This window comes from Leopardus geoffroyi, chromosome B2 (assembly GCF_018350155.1).
Source record: "Leopardus geoffroyi isolate Oge1 chromosome B2, O.geoffroyi_Oge1_pat1.0, whole genome shotgun sequence".
Classification (NCBI taxonomy): domain Eukaryota; kingdom Metazoa; phylum Chordata; class Mammalia; order Carnivora; family Felidae; genus Leopardus; species Leopardus geoffroyi.
The window spans coordinates 2,733,314-2,751,259 of record NC_059332.1 but is presented as its reverse complement, the minus strand read 5'-3'; the positions used below and the strand labels follow the sequence as shown (position 1 = coordinate 2,751,259).

Here is a 17,946-nt window from a genome sequence, read left to right as displayed (position 1 = left end):
CCATCTGAGAGAACATCAAAGGCAAGGAGAGATATAGTGAGGAGAAATCACCATTATCCAAGATCGACTTTGTGTCAGGGACAAGGCTAGATAGTATTTCTTACCTCCTGTAACCTTCGTGGAAACCCTCGAGAGTAATTTTTCTCCTTCGTGATGGTGAATGAGGTTTCTAGTTTTCAAGCCTGCGACGACTGTTTCCAAGCTGGAGCCGGAGCCGGAGCCATTTTGTCTTGAAAGGCTATCCTCCTTCCCCTTCATTCCAAGTTATTTTCCAGGGATGACTCAGTTTGTCGTTGCTTAAGGGAAATGGTGAGTAACTTGATGCATTTCAAGTGTAAACTCAACAGAAGCTCTTGTGGGGAGAGCTGGGAACGGAGGCTGGTCCAGAACCAACGTTAACCCTGAGGAATAAATGTGTATTTCCGTGGGCGATCAGGGTCCCTTCAGGACTTTAAGTCCTTATATTTCAGAAGGGCTCCTTTTGTAGCAAAGCGAAAGATAATTTTAAACAGCGAGACTCTAGAGAGTCACTAACTAATGAACAAACCAAGGAAGAGCTAATGATATACTGGCGAGGGCCAGAGCAGCGAAAAGGGAAAAGAAGAGGTGGGTGTGAGAGAGATGTTATGGGTGGTCTTAAAAACTGAATGGATATGAGCATTCAGGGAGAGAGATGGCTCAGGAGAACTGTCATAGTTTAAAACTTGGTGACTGGACAAATCGCAATGAGGTAAAAATCAAGAAAAGCAGGCTTGGGAAATACGGTTCAAAGAAATGGTGGACACTTGACATGAAATTTTATGAACGCCTGTGATAACAGTTTTATAAATAATCTGCTTACTTCCACAAAAGCTGCAAGGCTGATAGATTAAGTTCCAATAAAAGAGGTTTGTGTAAAGGTAATTGCCTTTGATGGAAGTGACTGATGTAGACTTACAGGCTGCATTCGGTGGCGTCCCATCACAACATATTACGTCAAATGGTAACATGCTGGGAAGCATCTCCGGTAGCCGTTTATAGAACCTTGGATTGTATTCTTTTATTTCACAGAAAAGGGCTTTCCTTAACTGTAACATTTCCAACAGATACAAATTTGAATGTATTTGTCATGGTGAAGGGTAGTGAAGAGCCAAGTGTGAGGAAAAGGGGTAAAAGTGACGAGGCAAAAAAAAATTTAAGCGTTGCATCTAAAATTTCCTCCTTGGCTCACAATGTCACGTCCCCCGTGGAGTCAGGTACCCTATGAGGCCCTCATCTCCTCTGTTTCTCAGAGGGACTCATTATCTCGGGTAGGAAGTTCTGGACAGCATCAAAGTCTCCAGATACTTCTCCCTCACTTCCACGAGAAAATCTTTGGCTGAGATAGTACAAACTAATAACTCAATCTAGAGATAAGAAGCAACTGTCAGGAGGCAACTTGTCTCACGGTGCCAAGAACTTTGCTCAAATACAAATCGAATACTGATCAGGTTTGATTGCTCATCTATGTATTTCAATATTTGTTGACAGAAAAAAATCATCGTATGCCGTTTGTTTATGTTAACAGAGATAATAATGTTATCATTATATCTACCTAATATATTCCATCTCTACCAATATAAGTAATGGTATTAAGATTATACTATAAGACTTTAATAACGTTTATATTTATTTTATTAAAAAATTTTTGTTAATGTTTATTTATTTTTGAGACAGAGAGAGACAGGGCTTGAGTGAGGGAGGGACAGACAGAGGGAGACACAGAATCTGAAGCAGGCTCCAGGCCCTGGGCTGTCAGCACAGAGCCCGATGTGGGACTCAAACTCGTGAACTGCGAGATCGTGACCTGAGCTGAAGTCGGACGCTTAACTGACTGAGCCACTCAGGCGCCCCTCTCTTTGATTTCAAACCCAGTAGCAGCAGGGGTGCACAGGGTTCCATTGTGATAGAAGACTCACAGGACCCAACACAACAGTGCTTGGGAACCTAAGGTTATTTTAAGAAAAGGATATAAAATAACAAAGGCGTTGAAGGAAAGGCTGCTTCACAGTTAGAAGTTTGGAGAAGCCAGGCATGAACACCAACTCTCTTTTCGCTGTAGAAACCGTATGGATGTGCTTTCTGTCTCAGATCAAAAGTCCTGATATGCGCACGGAACACTCTAGAACGGGGAATACAAAAGGGAGTCTCACATGGGGCTTCTTAGGCCCTGCTGGTCATGCACACAGACTCTTGCTGCGAATCAGACCTAACAGAGCCCTCCTGGGGTTTCCCTGAGACTCATCAGTGTCACGCTCATCGGTGACCAACGCCGACAGGCCGGTGCAAACCTTCCTGCAGCTCCTCGTACGACAGTCACACAGCGACAGTCCTCACCCGCCCACGTCCTGTCCCGGCCGGGGTCGGCGCGTGCAGTACGTCCCTTATTTCGGTGAAACAGTTCAAGCCAATTCTGGATAGGCCGGAAGTCACCCTCAACTTCCCAAACCCCCTGTCATCCGGCTGTCGCCTTCTGTAGGAGTGGAGGAAAGATCAGCTGACACACCCGAGAGATCTTGAGCAGATGCTTCGTGCTGGTCACCAGAATCACGGGATAAGCAATTCCCGGGAGAAAGATTTACACACCCCTCTTCCCGTGGTAAAGACGTTCCTAAGCTCCTTCTAGTTAATCCTCTCCTATCATCCCAATGGCCCACGTCCGGTAACAAGCAGTCAGCACTGGTCATTGCCGACGTCCTGGATGGCTGGTTCCCACACGCTTCCCCCCCCACCCTGCCCTGGGCCGTGGTCGCACATGCGGCCGTAGCCTACCCAGCGCTCAGATCGTCCCCATCTGGGACAAGGAATATACACATTCTCACACGTTTGCTGCCCCTCGGGGGTCCCTTTCCCTCCAATCTGGTACCCGTAGGTCAGAGATAAAGTTAGCTCTGAGGCCGTATGCGTTCCACGGAGACCAGGGCCAAGTGTCCCAGAGCAGGGACCTCTTGAATGAATGGGATCCCGTCCCCACCTTGGCCTCCGCCTCTCTGTAGTTTCTTCACTTGTGAAATGTGGGTGATGACATTCCCAAAGGGCTATTTGGATTTCAAATGAGGTAAGACTCGCATTGGGAACAGTTCCTGGCGTGTAGTAAGCAGTCAGCGTTTGTTGTCTTGTCACCTATACGATACAGGAAAGAAAGCCCATTGGGGGTGTCAGCCTGAAACAAGCTGATACTAAATTCACATGGAAGAACAAAAATGCAAGAAAAGCTAGGAAGATGCTGAGAAAAACGATGAAGGGTCACTGGACTACTGGACATTGATACCATAAAGCTCTAGAATTAAAACTACACGGTATTAGCATGTGACTAGACCCTTGGGTAGAATAGAAAGTTTGGATTTAGACCCAAACGTCCGTGGTAATTTAGTGTGTGACAAAGATGGAATCTTAAGTTACTGAGAAAAGATGGATTTTTTTTTTTTTTAATGTGGTGAAAGCTGATCTCTGGGAAATGTGTCTTTTCTTTCTGAATAAGGACCAGGTAGGTAGCACATCGCAGGGTCCACCACAGGCCACTTTCCTGCTGCTTGGATGCTCCTCATGGAGGTTCTTGGAAGAGCTCGTCTGGGATTGCACAGGGGTCTCTCTTCCCGGGGAAAACTTAGGGGGGTGAGGTGAACTCCAGCTTCCGCCACTGGGCCGGTTTGGAGGCCACCACGAACACCCGCTGGGTCCTTCCATCATCCGATCCAGACCTCCCTCACCTTCAGCCGGTCTGGGGGCTCAGATCTTGATTCCTGAGGGCACTCAGCCTCTGGTCACCTCGCCCCTTTAGAGCTGGGCTTGCCACATGGGTCCGTTTGCTGTCGCAACTGAGCAAGGATTTTCCTGGAGGAGTCCTAGGGGATAACCCAAGTGCCAGAAATATCCCCTCCAGGCCTTATTGTTCAACCTTAGCTCCCCTCCCCCAGGGGATTGGGGTAAGTTTCCCCTGCCCAGGTGGTGACTCCGTGCCCTCCGTGCTGGTCTTTTAGGTCAAGAAGCCCGAGAAGTTGGATTCTAGCTGTGTTCTCTGGTGGAAGTTTTCTTCTTTGGGGAACCAGGAGCTCCGAACCCACAAACCCCAGGATTATGGCATTGAGGAGCACAAGTTCCTCAAGTGGATCATGGAGAGTCATGGAAAGTGTAGCCCTTCCTGCCTCCATGTTTTGGAATAGAATACTGTTTCTAAGTCCATTAAACTCCGTAAGGTTCTCAATCTCACGCCACCTCCAAATTTTTCTCTGCATTCTTGAATCTCTACTCTTTGGAGGCCTAGCTAGACCCTGCCCTTAACCCTAATACACCCAATGTCCTGAGGGGAGATGCCAGGATTGATTACATGAATGAACATGCCTAGGGGCAGCTGGGTGGCTGAATTGGTTAAGCGTCCGACTCTTGGTTTTGGCTCAGGTCATGATCTCTCAGTTCGTGGGTTCAAGCCCCACATTGGGCTCTGTCCTGGTGGCACGGAGTCTGCTTGGGATTCTGTCTCCCTCTCTCTCTGTCCCTCTCAAAAATAAATAAATAAACATTAAAAAAAAAAAAAAAAAGAAGAAGAAGAAAAAAGAAAACACCTAGACCCTTCCAGAGCCACACCAACAGTAACTCAGTGATTAATATTTGCTGGGACATAGTGTTAGTTCATGGAGCCCATCTAGCGCAAAGGCATTTCAAGTTTAGTCTGAGCCTTTTACATGCCGAACCTGACGTCATCCCAAGACCTTTCCATCTTAAACAAGGAACTATAAACTAAAAAAGAGATTTGGATTCCCTACTACGATTTGTACTTTAGTCCCTGCCATCCGCGTGCATGTTCCCAGCCCCATGAATTCGAACACAAGCCCACGCACTCTGTGGCACTATTCCAGAACCTTCAGGTTTTTCTCTCATGCTGCTCTTCAGATTCCATAGTCACCTGGCAATGACCTTAGAGCTTATGACCTCTAAGTTCGAAATTGCCTCTGACCCATGCTTGGTGCTTCCGAAGGTCCTGTTGAAGGTTTGCTGTTCTTGGTGCTTGGGTCCTCCTAACAAAGTAGGCTCTTCCTGGGATCAGCACTCAGGGATCCAACCCACATGCCTCTCTCCCAAATATCCCTGTGCCCGTGCCTGCTCCCGTCCAGACAGAGTAATTGGTTAGACGGTCAGAAATGAATATTATAGCGTTCCAGGAGCTCTTCCCTTACAAAGAGAGAGGGAGAGGGAGAGGGAGAGGAGAGAGGAGAAACTATGCCATTAAGCAGCCCTCTGAGAAACAGGCGAGAAAAGGTGGGGAGAGACACTGGCACTAGCTAAGAAGAGAAATGAAATGTAAATGAACCAGAGCGTATATTTCGTAGTTTCTGTCTTCTTTCCTAACAGATATATCGGTGACTTTGGGGAAATCTGTTTAACTTCTCTGAGCCTGTTTCCACATCAACACACTAAGTTAAAAGTGGACCTGTTCTAGAGGGTTTTGGGGAGGACAGTGAGCCCGATCAGATACTATTCCCACTATTAGTAAAGTCTGCAGGTTCTTATTTCCAGGTCGTTGGTAACTAGGCATTATTTCCTAATTTTTCACTTGAAGGACTACTGACATTTTTGAGATTATTAACCTTGGTGTATCCTATAAACTAAAGATTTGGTTATTCATATTTTCTTCCTGGTTTAGCCTTTCAGTTTCTTTAAAATACTATTTTCTTTATTTATATTACCTAACTAGTGTAAGGTCTTGTAGGAAAAAAAGGAAATCCTACATTACAAGCATCATTTTTCCCCAAATGATCCCACCCTCACGCCCGTTCTCACTTTCAGAGGTAATGCTATTAGTTTGGGTGGTTAAAAATATTATGCATTAGTTTTGGAGGATTAAGTCTTAGTTTTTGTTTCCTTTTCTATTTTTACCTGATGCCCCTTCCACATAAAGAAGGAATTCTCACTCTCAGGTAATCCCATACCGGCGTATGATACATAAATTTATATTTAGAGCATTTTAGTCATGGGTTTACATAGTTAAGAGCATGTTAGCTATTCTCTCTTGTATCTTGAGCTCCTCACTCAGAAGCATCGGAGGCAAATACTTCTAGTGCAGATTAATTATTAGTCAATTTTCTGTTGAGGGACTAAAATTTTCTCCATCTCTGGTGACTACAAACATTGCAACAATACAAGTTCTTGTTCCTATGCCTTTATAAACTGACAATTTGATTTCATTGGGTCAATTTCCATGAATAATATTGCTAGCCTGATAAATATGTGTATTTTCAAAATTAACTGTCTTATTTATTTCTAAAAATCTAATAGTGCTTTACATTTCTACCCATAATTTGTGAGAGTAGCCTTTTCCCTTCAGCAAGATTAAGAACATGAGTTACTTCTGGCTATACTTTTTTTTTTTTGTCAATCTGGTAAGTGACTTATTATCACTTCAACATATTTTTCTCATTGTTTGGGAATTTAAAATCTTCTCATATAGATTTGCTACTCTGAGTTGTACATTCAAATTATTTGGTGTTCTTTCTACTGTGTTACTTGTATGTTTTCATGGTTTTGTAAAAATTTTTATATTATAAATACTAAACTTTTCATAATTATGAATATGTTTTAATAATGTGTCTACTCATATGAAAAATTGATATGGAACTACCTAGAAGAACATACAAAAATAAATCCTGGGGGCGCCTGGGTGGCGCAGTCGGTTAAGCGTCCGACTTCAGCCAGGTCACGATCTCGCGGTCCGTGGGTTCGAGCCCCGCATCGGGCTCTGGGCTGATGGCTCAGAGCCTGGAGCCTGTTTCCGGTTCGGTGTCTCCCTCTCTCTCTGCCCCTCCCCCGTTCATGCTCTGTCTCTCTCTGTCCCAAAAATAAATAAAAACGTTGAGAAAAAAAAAAATTAAAAAAAAAAAATAATAAATCCTGGATAGAAGAAACCATAGGAAAATAGAAATCGTTTTTTAACCTTGCAAAAACAATTCTAGAAAACCATATTAAAGAAAGGGAGAGCTTCTTCACTAAGCCCAGAAATGTAAAAGTCTGTGAAAGAAATATTTAGGTATATGATAAATAAAACTGCTTTATGTAAATCGAGGTAATAAAATATTTCTGTGGTAAATTAAGTAGAAGTCTGTTTATTGTCTAGAAATTGATCTCAGAATTTCACAACAAATGGACATTTTCTTTCCCATGTGGCTTCACAGAAATCCATAGTTTACAAAAGGAAATTAACTCCCAGTTTGAGGGCACAACACTCAAGCCTTATTTGATGAGTTCTTTTAGTCCCTATTGTCATTCCCTTTTGTCTTAGAAAAAGCTGAGGAGACAGTCTCTGGAGAGGGGGTAATGGTGGAGCAAACCTAAGCTAAACTTGGAATTGGCTTCATAGAGATCTCCCTCTGTGCCCATTGGCTATCCTGGTCAATTACCATTAAACACAGAACAGTGTTACCTTCCCTTATAAACCAGAACACACGCCAACATGACTTTGAAAAAAACCCTCTCTGTCCTCATTTATGTTGCAAATGTGGTGAGGAGAATACTGAAAACAGCAGTTAATGCCTTAATACTTTGCATTGTGGGGGTACCTGGGTGGCTCAGGTGGTCGAGCGTCCAACTCTTGATTTCAGATCAAGTCATGAACCCGGGGTCCTGGGATCGAGCCCTGCCTCTGGCCCCGTGCTGAGTGTGGAATCTTAAGATTCTCTCTCTCCACCCCTTGCCCCTGCTCGTGCTCTGTCTCTCTCTCTAAAAAAACAAAACAAAAAACCCAAAAAAACCCTTTAACCGTGAAGCCAGAAAAAGACATTCTGGGTGTCCGCAAGATTTCATTCCTATTCTTGTATTTTCTGGTGAATCCTGAATGGAGATCTCCTCATTTGCCACCGGCAAAGGGGAGTAAGGGCTCGAAGAACTTCATCGCATCCACTTTACAACTGAAGAGCTCACGAAGAGCTTGAATCGGCATGCTTCTACTCGGTCGTACCGGAAAGCTTCTCACACAAGCGCACACCCGCATCATCCTATCTCTAGTGCTTCAAACAGAGGTAAATTATTCTACAAAACATGCTGAAATTCGGGTGTTCTGAGAACTCACCTTATGGATTGGTCGTCATTATATTGCAAAAATCTGACGGAGGCTCCATGCCTTCATTCCATGCATTTGTTCATAGTGCTCCGTTGCATATATGTTATCTCTACCAAAAATCAAAACTTTGGAGCAGAGCAGTCCTGGGTTCTAATTTTCAGTCTGCTATGTACTAGCTTTGGCAAAGAACCCCTCTGAGCCTCGCAGTTCAGGTTTTTCCCTGAGTCGATCTTTCATGAAATAAGGGGGGAAAGGGGAGGGCAAACTTTCCTCTCTAGTCTAAGCCAAAGTGCAGTGTTGTGTCAATAGATTACTTCTGTTACTTACCCGTAACATTCACGGAGACGTGAGTGCTTGAGGAACCTGGGAACCAATTTTACCTTCTATGGAAAACAGAAAATCCCGGTGTTACAGACTGAATCGCTTTCCCAAACCACCGAGAGGGTGGCCCAGCTGTGCAGTGAGTTTGCGGCCTGACCAGAGCTATGACTCTTGCCACCTTTCTTAGTTCAATGCTCTTTCCGTAGTCACAGCTGAAAGAGGTTTCCAGGACTTTGTTGGGCCTCTTCATTCTGAATCCCTGAATGGCAGTCACAGAGTGAGAAAATCCAGTATGTAGCCGGGCATGTAACGTCAGCCAGTTCACAGGCAAGCAGGTGGTAGGAACTCATCGTATCTCGAGAAAATAAACGGAAATATCCTGAATTACATATAGATAAAGACTCAACAATCCAAACAGCTCCTTTCAACTGCTACTTTCAAAAAAGCCTCATTTTTTCCTTACCTGTGGTTGATCTCTCTTGTGTCTCACATTGTTAAAATATGTCCCTATGTTGGGGCGCCTGGGTGGCTCCGTCGGTTGAGCGCCAGACTCTTGGTTTCCGCTGAGGTCACGATCTCATGGTTCGTGGGTTCGAGCCCCTGTCAGGCTCTCACTGCAGCTCTTGCTTGGGATTTCTCTCTCCCTCTCTCTCTGTCTCTTCCTGGCTTGCTCTCTCTCTCTCAAAATAAATACATGTTAAAAAATATGTGTGTCCCTGTGTTGACCAAGGGAACTCTTGTTACTGAAAATGGGAGTCGTGTCCTCTGAAGACGGCAGGAGAAGAACCCCACCCAGGAGCAGAGAAGCGGACTGTGCAGTTTTGGGAGGCCTCAGCCACGAGGAATCACCTGCGCCGTGAGGTAAAGAGCCCCCCGCCAGGATTTCAGTGACACAGGTGACGACTCCCTAGTTTGCTTCCATTGTTAACAAATCCTTCCAACCTAATGTTAGGGATGAGAGTAATGATTCAAATTACTGAACTTTTAGTACAAAATGATATTTCAACTTTTTAATAGAGAGCTCTCTTTTTTAGAGTGGATATATTTTGAGGTTACGGGCAGTTTGAAAGATGGGTGAAACTTTGTCCCCACAATGACGAAAGGGCGAGAAGTTAGTTGGGCCCCCCCTCTGCGATGATCCTCAGCGATGGCTTCTTGGAGAGGCCATCTCCTGGCTGAGTTCCAGGAGAGGATGTGAGATCCACAATGCTGTCTGGACTGGAGGAGGAAACTCGTGGCGTCCTCAGTGAGATTCCTCCTGAAGAACAGAGAGAAGTTCGTGTCACTCTTCCACGAACAGCTTGGAAGGCCCTGTAACTTATCTTCCAGATAAAAACTCTTCTGAGAGTGGAAGGGGCCTCTCGGCAATCGTGCGGGGAAGAAACTTCCACAACAGCCCCGAGGACACAAGCGCAGAAGCTCGCCATGATTATGTGGACTTGACATTTTTTCAACACTTGAGGAACCCAAGGAAATCGTGAAATCTCTCTTGAATCCATTTGCCCTGCTTTTCAGAATCCCTTTAACAGGGACACCTTTTTCTTTTTCTTTTTTTTTTTTTTTTTTGGCAGTGAGGTGCCCAGTGTCCCCAGACTCCAGCTTTTAGGAAATCTTCATATGGAGCCCAAGTCAGACTCAGTTTCAAGGATCTATTAACAGATATAAGATTAAATTCATGTAGGATTTTTTTATGGTATTTAAGTCTAAAGCAATGCTGATCCTTATAGTAAATTGCAGAGTATAAGTAAGACATTTAAAGTTATTATATAATGCATGTATTATGTTACATGCATATATATATATATTATACATATATACAATACATATAGATGTTATATATTATATAATGCAGATATTATATTACATGCATATATATACATATTATATACATAATACATATACATGTTATATACACTATATAATACATATGTTAGATTACATACATATATAATACATATATTAATAAGTGTAGTAATCTACTTGCTTACTGAAAATTAGAATGAGCAGGCGTAAAGGTAAATATTAAAGTCTGATTTACTCTCTCTCCATCCCCACTCCCCAGAGGTAACAATCTCTATCACTTGTGTCTACCTTCCAGGTAACTTTTGCACACATGCGAATACTAACAGACATAATGTGATGTTGCCGTATGTAAATAAACACACGGAAGCATGTTCAGGTACTTGTCTGTCCCCCTCGAGGATTTGAGCGGTTTTGCACATTTGTGTCTTCATCTGGATTTATGTCTATATCTCATACCTCATCTCGCTGACAGCTGTGTAGCAACGGAAACTTTCCGAGTATCTCTGAGACTTCCCCACCACTGTACTGAGAGCTAGAGAAGGAGTGAGCGAAATTAAAGCACACATTGACGAATAACTTAAAAATTATGTTCCTATCATTAAATTCACATTAAAATTTTTTTTAATGTTTGTTTATTTTTGAGAGAGACAGAGTGCGAGCAGGGGAGGGGCAGAGAGAGAGGGACACACAGAATCTGAAACAGGCTCCCGGCTCTGAGCTGTCAGCCCAGAGCCCGACGTGGGGCTCGAACCCACAAACTGTGAGATCATGACCTGAGCTGAGGTTGGACGCTTAACCGACTGAGCCACCCAGGCACCCCAAATTTGCATTTCTAAACCAGCAGGATCATAAGCAAAGAATAGAGGGAAGTTAGTAAAGCAGCAGACTCTGGGACGGACACATCCTCGACAGGTGGCTTTAGCTCATTTCCTCCAGCGAACTGAGGACTCAGTTCTGCTGTCTGAAGTCAGAGCTCCTGCCTCACTGTGATGCTTTGTTCACAGGCCGCGCGGCTCAGTGCCCAGTAACTTGCCCGGAAGGTCACGTTTATCCTTTACATCAGAGAGCCACCATCGCATCTGTTGGTGAGGTGGGAGTGGAGGGGACCAGAAGGTAAACTGTCGACTCACAGAGTCATTTTCCATTGGCGCACCTCGGACTCTTTGGGGTCCAACGGTCACAGTCAGCTTCCTCTACGAACACGGCAGAGGCCTGCGGTCACTACGGTGCGTTTCTGTCACACTCACGCTGTCACACCGGGAAGGCATTGTTATGCCCATTTTATAGACGGGGAGCCTGAAGTTCAAGAGGATAAGATGTACATTCCCAGGATGATTTAACCAATGACTTTATTTAGTAGAGACTTGAACCCAGGCTTGTCTGGCTCCAAATTCCATGCTACCGACATCTCTTTATCCTGATTCTGGGAGATCTTAAAAGGCAAGAGACATGTTCTTTTGAAATGTGTCTGGTCGCTTGCTAGCACCTACCTACAAGGTTTCGGGAGGTGGTCTGAATAATTTTAGCTGTTTCGGATGAAAAGGCCATCTCCATGGCAACGAGGAGACATGAGAGTGAAAAAGGACTATGGCAGGGATTGTAACCGAATCTTCCTAAAAATAGCAATCTGGGTTGGAAGGTAGTGTAAATAAAGATCAACGAAATGACCAAAATTGTCAAGGAATGCACTTTATTAAAGTCGTTTAAGTCAGGTATTTGCTTTTTAAATTTTGGCCTTTGTTTTTGAAATGCCAATACAGACAGAAGAAAGATCACATTACAGAGATACCTAAGTATCCGTGAATATTTCCAACTCCGTATTGGCAATCTCCATTCTGTAAATAGCTTCAAGCAGGTAGTAAAGTGATTATAAATCGTTGAAACCGCCCATAACCCTGCATTCACCGACTTCCTGAATTTTTGTGTTTCAGGAACGAAGAGCTGAGACACCAATCATGAAGGGGGTAAACGCGAGCGCCCCCTGGGAGTTCACCCTCTTAGGTTTCTCAGATCGACCGCGGCTGGAGCTCCCACTCTTTGTGGTCTTCTTCATTTTTTACGTGGCCACTATCTTTGGGAATCTGACCATTATTCTAGTGTCACGCCTGGACCCCAAACTCCACACCCCCATGTACTTTTTTCTTACCAATCTGTCACTCCTGGACCTTTGCTACACCACAAGTACAGTTCCACAAATGCTGGTCAATTTATGCAGCACCAGGAAGGTAATTAGTTACGGCGGCTGTGTGGCCCAGCTTTTCATGTTTCTAGCTTTGGGGGCCACTGAATGTGTTCTCCTGGCCGTCATGTCCTTTGATAGGTTTGTCGCTATTTGTCGGCCTCTCCGTTACTCAGTCGTCATGCACCAGAGGCTGTGCCTCCAGCTGGCGGCCACGTCCTGGATTACGGGTTTCAGCAACTCAGTGTGGTTGTCCGCCTTGACCCTTCAGCTGCCGCTCTGTGGCCATAAAGAAGTGGATCACTTCCTCTGTGAAGTCCCTGCTCTGCTCAAGTTGTCCTGTGTAGACACGACGGCAAACGAGGCTGAACTATTCTTTGTGAGCGTGCTGTTCCATCTAATACCCCTGACCCTCATCCTTGTATCGTATGCTTTTATTGCCCGAGCAGTGTTGAGAATCCAATCTGCGGAAGGTAGACGAAAGGCATTTGGGACATGTGGCTCCCATCTAATTGTGGTGTCACTCTTCTATGGCACTGCTATCTCCGTGTACCTGCAAACACCATCCCCCAACTCCAAGGACCGGGGCAAGATGGTGTCCCTCTTCTATGGGATCATCGCACCCATGCTGAACCCCCTTATATACACACTTAGGAATAAAGAGGTAAAGGAGGCCTTTAAAAGGTTAGTTGCAAGAGCCGCCTTAATCAAGAAATGAATGGGGCGCCTGCGTGGCTCAGTCAGTTGAGCGTCCGACTTTGGCTCAGGTCATGATCTCGCAGTCTGTGAGTTCGAGCCCCGTGTCGGGCTCTGTGCTGATGGCTCAGAGCCTGGAGCCTGCTTCCGATTCTGTGTCCCCATCTCTCTCTGCCCCTCCCCCACCCATGCTCTGTCTCTCTCTGTCTCAGAAATAAATAAACATTAAGAAAAATTTTTAAAAAAAGAAATGAAGGATATGCAAATGATAAGCTTTTAAGCACTTAATGTTTACTTGGCTTACTAACTTCTCAGGCTGCCCTCTTTTCATCATTCCTACAGAGAATGTTCTGTTGGCCAAACACACTCATTGAATCAGTACCCAGAGCTAGTCTTCCAATTGACCAGAAACTGTGTAACTTCAACATCTTCAAGCTTTACCCCAATGTTTGTGTAATTTCGTGAACTTAGACCTTTCTGAGAATGCGATAAAAGCCAGAAATCCTTGCTGTGGTAATATCACAAGTACACACACAAGTATTTTTGCACATAGTTAAAGGAGATTTAATGAAACCATGAAAAACAACCACTTTAAAGTTGGATCTGAGGTTAACAACCCCAGCTTTAATTTTCGATACCACTCCCGCATGAACAGGCTAATAGAAATCACGGTAATTTTTCTTCTAGAATTGCACCCGGATTTCCATCTCTTGCCACGGTTGTGTACTCATGTTTTCCTCCTAAATGAAAGCGTCCGTTTTAATTCCTTTATAGATCAAATCCTAGGTTTTAGAAGGCCTACCTAATTTCCACAGTTCTCCCAATTATCAATATTATTATCATCTCTTAACCCCCAAACACTTACAGCCTAGATTTTAAACTAGTGTGCCCTGTCATGATTTCTAATGATTTCTCGTTTCATGCATTTTGCTTGCACGACAGACATCTCATTGCATGTTGGTCTCCTTGAGAGGACACAGCTTGGATATATATTTTGTAATGTTTCCTTTAGAAGTCGTCAAACTTCTAGGGAAGTAGCATGTGCTTTATCACCGGGGTGTTTGGGTTGAGTGACTCATTCACGTTATAGTTATTTAATTGTGTTGCTTTTCCCCCCTTGTTTTCTCCTACCAAACTGTACGTATAGGAAATACAATAACCAAAAAAATACACCTGCCCTGTTTCCTCTTAAAATCTGCAGGAACACCATGTATTTTTGCCATAACATAATGCTCACCGCTAAGAGAAATAAATCTGATTTGCCAAGTTCCAATTCCAGTTCTTTCCTATTAGATGTGAAAAGAGTAAATGGGGGGGCTCTTGGGTGGCTCAGTCGGTTAAGCATCCGACTCTTGATTTTGGCTCGGGTCGTGATCTTGTGGCTCATGAGTTTTGAGTCCCGCATCCGGCTCTGCACTGGTGGCACAAAGCCTGCTTGGGATTCTCTTTCTCTCTTCCTTGCTCCCTGCCCCTCCCCTGCTCGCGTTCTCTCTCTCTCTCTCTCTCTCTCTCTCTGTCCTTCTCTCTAAATAAATAAACTTAGACAAAAAAAGAGTAAATGGAAGCAAAACACTAATAGAGTATATTGGAAACAAAATACTATCATCACTGAAAATAAAATAAATTGCTAAAGGACCTAATAAATGATATATTAAATATCTAGAAGCAAATGTGTGTTTTAAAGCCAATGTTAGTGAAACTTGGTAAATTATGAGGACATAGAAAAGAAATCAAATTGAGGTCTTTCATCCATTTTGAGTTTATTTTTGTGAATGGTGTAAGAAAGTGGTCTAGTTTCTTTCTTCTGCAAGTTGCTGTCCAGTTTTCCAGCACCATTTGCTAAAGAGACTGTCTTTTTTCCATTGGATGCTCTTTCCTGCTTTGTCAAAAATTAGTCGGCCATATGTTTGTGGGTCCAGGCAGGCAACAACCTCTTTGACCTCAGCTGCAGTAATTTCTTGCTCGACACATCTCCAAAGGCAAGGGAATTACAAGAAAAAATGAACTATTGGGACTTCATCAAGATTAAAAAGCTTCTGCACTGCAAGGGAAACAATCACCAAAACTAAAAAGCAACCGACGGAATGGGAAAATATATTTGCAAATGACATATTGGATAAAGGGTTAGTATCCAAAATCTATAAAGAACTTACCAAACTCAACACCCAAAAACACCCAAAAAACAAATTGCCCAGTGAAGAAATGGGCAGAAGACATGAAGAGACACTTTTACAAAGAAGACACCCAGATCCTCATCAGGGAAATACAAGTCAAAGCCACACTGAGACACCACCTCCCACCTGTCAGAGTGGCTCAAATGAACAAGTCAGGAGACTATAGATGCTGGAGAGGATGTGGAGAAACGGGAACCCTCTTGCACTGTTGGTGGGAATGCAAACTGGTGCAGCCGCTCTGTAAAATAGTGTGGAGGCTCCTAAAAAAATTAGAAATAGAACTACTCTATCACCCAGCAATAGCACTAGTACGAATTTACCCAAGGACTAAATTGAGATACAGGAGTGCTGATGCGTAGGGGCACTTGTACCCCAATGTTTATAGCAGCGTTTTCAACAATAGCCAAATTATGGAAAGAGCCTAAGTGTCCATCAACTGATGAATGGATAAAGAAATTGTGGTTTATATATACAATGGAATACTACTTGGCAACGAGAAAGAATGAAATCTGCCCATTTGTAGCAACGTGGATAGAACTGGAGAGTATTATGCTAAGTGAAAGACGTCAGGCAGATACAGACAGATACCATATGTTTTCACTCATATGTGGATCTTGAGAAACTTAACAGAAGACCATGGGGAGGGGAGGGGGAAAAAATAGTTACAAACAGAGAGGAGGGTGGCAAACCACAAGAGACTCTTAAATACAGAGGACAAACTGAGGGTGGATGGGGGTGGGGGAGAGGGGAAAATGGGTGATGGGCATGGAGGAGGGCACTTGTTGGGATGAGCACCGGGTATTGTATGGAAGCCAATTTGACAATAAATTTATATTAAAAGAAATCAAAATTGAAATATGTTTACATTTTTAAATGAAGGATTTAATACATTGATTCAATTCATTTTATACTGGTAGATTTGATTTTATACTGGTATATAATTTTATATTGGTATACAATTTTATACTGGTAGAAAATGATTTACATATAAATTCTATTAGCTATTATCAGTTACCTTGTGACTATTAAAAATATATATATATAACCTTTTATATGTATTCATTTAGAATACAGATGCATTTAGAATAAGACCTATCAATCTAACTTTATGTCTTCTGTTTGCAATTCTGAGAAATTAATTTTTTTAATCCAAGCCATTTTTAAGGAAAATATTTTGTTTTCTGTTTTCTTTTGTCTTCTTTTTTGAGTCTAGTTGACACACAATGGTACATTCGTTTCAGGTGTACAACTTAGTGATTTGACAAGTGTATACATTATGCTGTGTTCACCTTAAGTGTAGCTATCGTCTGTCCCGTTACATCCTTTTATAAGATCATGGACTGTATTCCTGATGTTCTGCTTTTTATTCCTGTGACTTATTCCGTAACTGGAGGCTACGTCTCCCCCTCTCCTTCACCCATTTTTCCCATCCCCCACTCTCCTCCCCTCTGGCTGCCGTCAGCTTGTTCTCTGCACTTACAGTTCTCATTCTGCTTTTTTATTTGTTCATTTTTCAGACTCCATTTGTGAGTGAGTGGACTTGTATGGTATTTGTCTTTCTCAAACTGATCCATTTCATCAAGCATAATACCCTCTGGGTCCATCTAGTCTCAAACGGCAAGACCTCATCCTTTTTTATGATTGTGTAACAATCCATTGTATTCATATGTGTACACCACATCTTCCTTACCCATTCATCTATATATATGGGCACTTAGGTTGCTTCCAGAATTTGGCTACTATAAATAACACTGCAACGAACAGAGGGTGCATATATTTTTTTGAGTGAGAGTTTTCATTTCCCCTGGCTAAATACCCAAAAGTGGAATTATTGGATCAGATTATTTGTATTTTTGACTTTTTGAGGAACCTCCATCCTGCTTTCCAGAGTGGCTGCACCAGTTTGTATTCCCACCAACAGTGCAAGAGGGTTTCCGTTTCCCACATCCTCGCCGGCACCTATAGTCTCCTGATTTGTTCATTTGAGCCACTCTGACTTGCGTGAGGTGGTATCTCACTGTGGTTTTGATTTGAATTTCCCTGATAAGAAGTGATGTGGAGCATCTTTTCGTGCGTCTGTTGGCCATCCGGATGTCTTCTTTGGAGAAGTCATCTTCAGGTCGTCTGCCCATTTTAAAATCAGATTTTGTTTTGTTTTGTTTTTTTGGTTTTGAGTTGTACGAGTTCTTTATGTGTTTTGGATATCAACTCTTTATCAGATATATCGTTTGCAAATATTTCTCCCATTAATCAGATTGTCTTTTTGTTTTGTGGATGGTTTCCTTTGTTGTACAAAAGGTTTTTATTTTCATGTAGTCCCAATAGCTTATTTTTGCTGTTGTTTCTCTGCCTCAGGAGACATATCTAGAAAAATACTGCCGTGGCCGATTTCAGAGAAACTACTATAATTGTCTCTTCTAGGATTTTTATGGCTTCAGGTCTCACGTTTAAGTCATTAATTCATTAAGTCATTAATTCATTTTGAGTTTTTGAAAATGGTATTAGAAAGTGGTCCAGTTTCATTCTTTTACATGTAACTGTCCAGTTTCCCCAGCACCATTTATCGAAAAGACTGTTTCCCATCGTATATTCTTGACTCCTTTGCCACAGATTAATTAACCATATAAATGTGGGTTTATTTCTGGGGTGTCTATCCTTTTCTATTGATCTATGTATCTATTTTTGTGCCACTACCATACTGTTTT

The 17,946-nt window shown here is 42.9% G+C and overlaps 1 protein-coding gene across 2 annotated transcripts; it reads left to right on the top strand.

Annotated features, from left to right (window-relative positions):
* Positions 1-12,147: 12,147 nt before the first annotated feature.
* LOC123609433 (olfactory receptor 2B6-like) lies at positions 12,148-13,347 on the top strand. 2 transcript variants are annotated; one of them, XM_045500497.1, is made up of 2 exons: positions 12,148-13,066; positions 13,298-13,347. In XM_045500497.1, the coding sequence occupies exons 1-2, from the start codon at positions 12,148-12,150 to the stop codon at positions 13,345-13,347; spliced, it is 969 nt and encodes a 322-aa protein (XP_045356453.1). The 2 variants fall into 2 exon arrangements, with proteins under 2 accessions (XP_045356453.1, XP_045356455.1); XM_045500499.1 differs by lacking the exon at positions 13,298-13,347 and having other exon boundaries at positions 12,148-13,089.
* Positions 13,348-17,946: the final 4,599 nt, after the last annotated feature.

Excerpts from the sequence above, each read along its gene's own strand:
- LOC123609433 (XM_045500497.1), top strand. The coding sequence starts at position 12,148 with ATGAAGGGGGTAAACGCGAGCGCCCCCTGGGAGTTCACCCTCTTAGGT. Across the intron at positions 13,067-13,297 it reads CTTTAAAAGGTTAGTTGCAA|AAAAATTTTTAAAAAAAGAA; the intron begins GAGCCGCCTTAA and ends ATAAACATTAAG.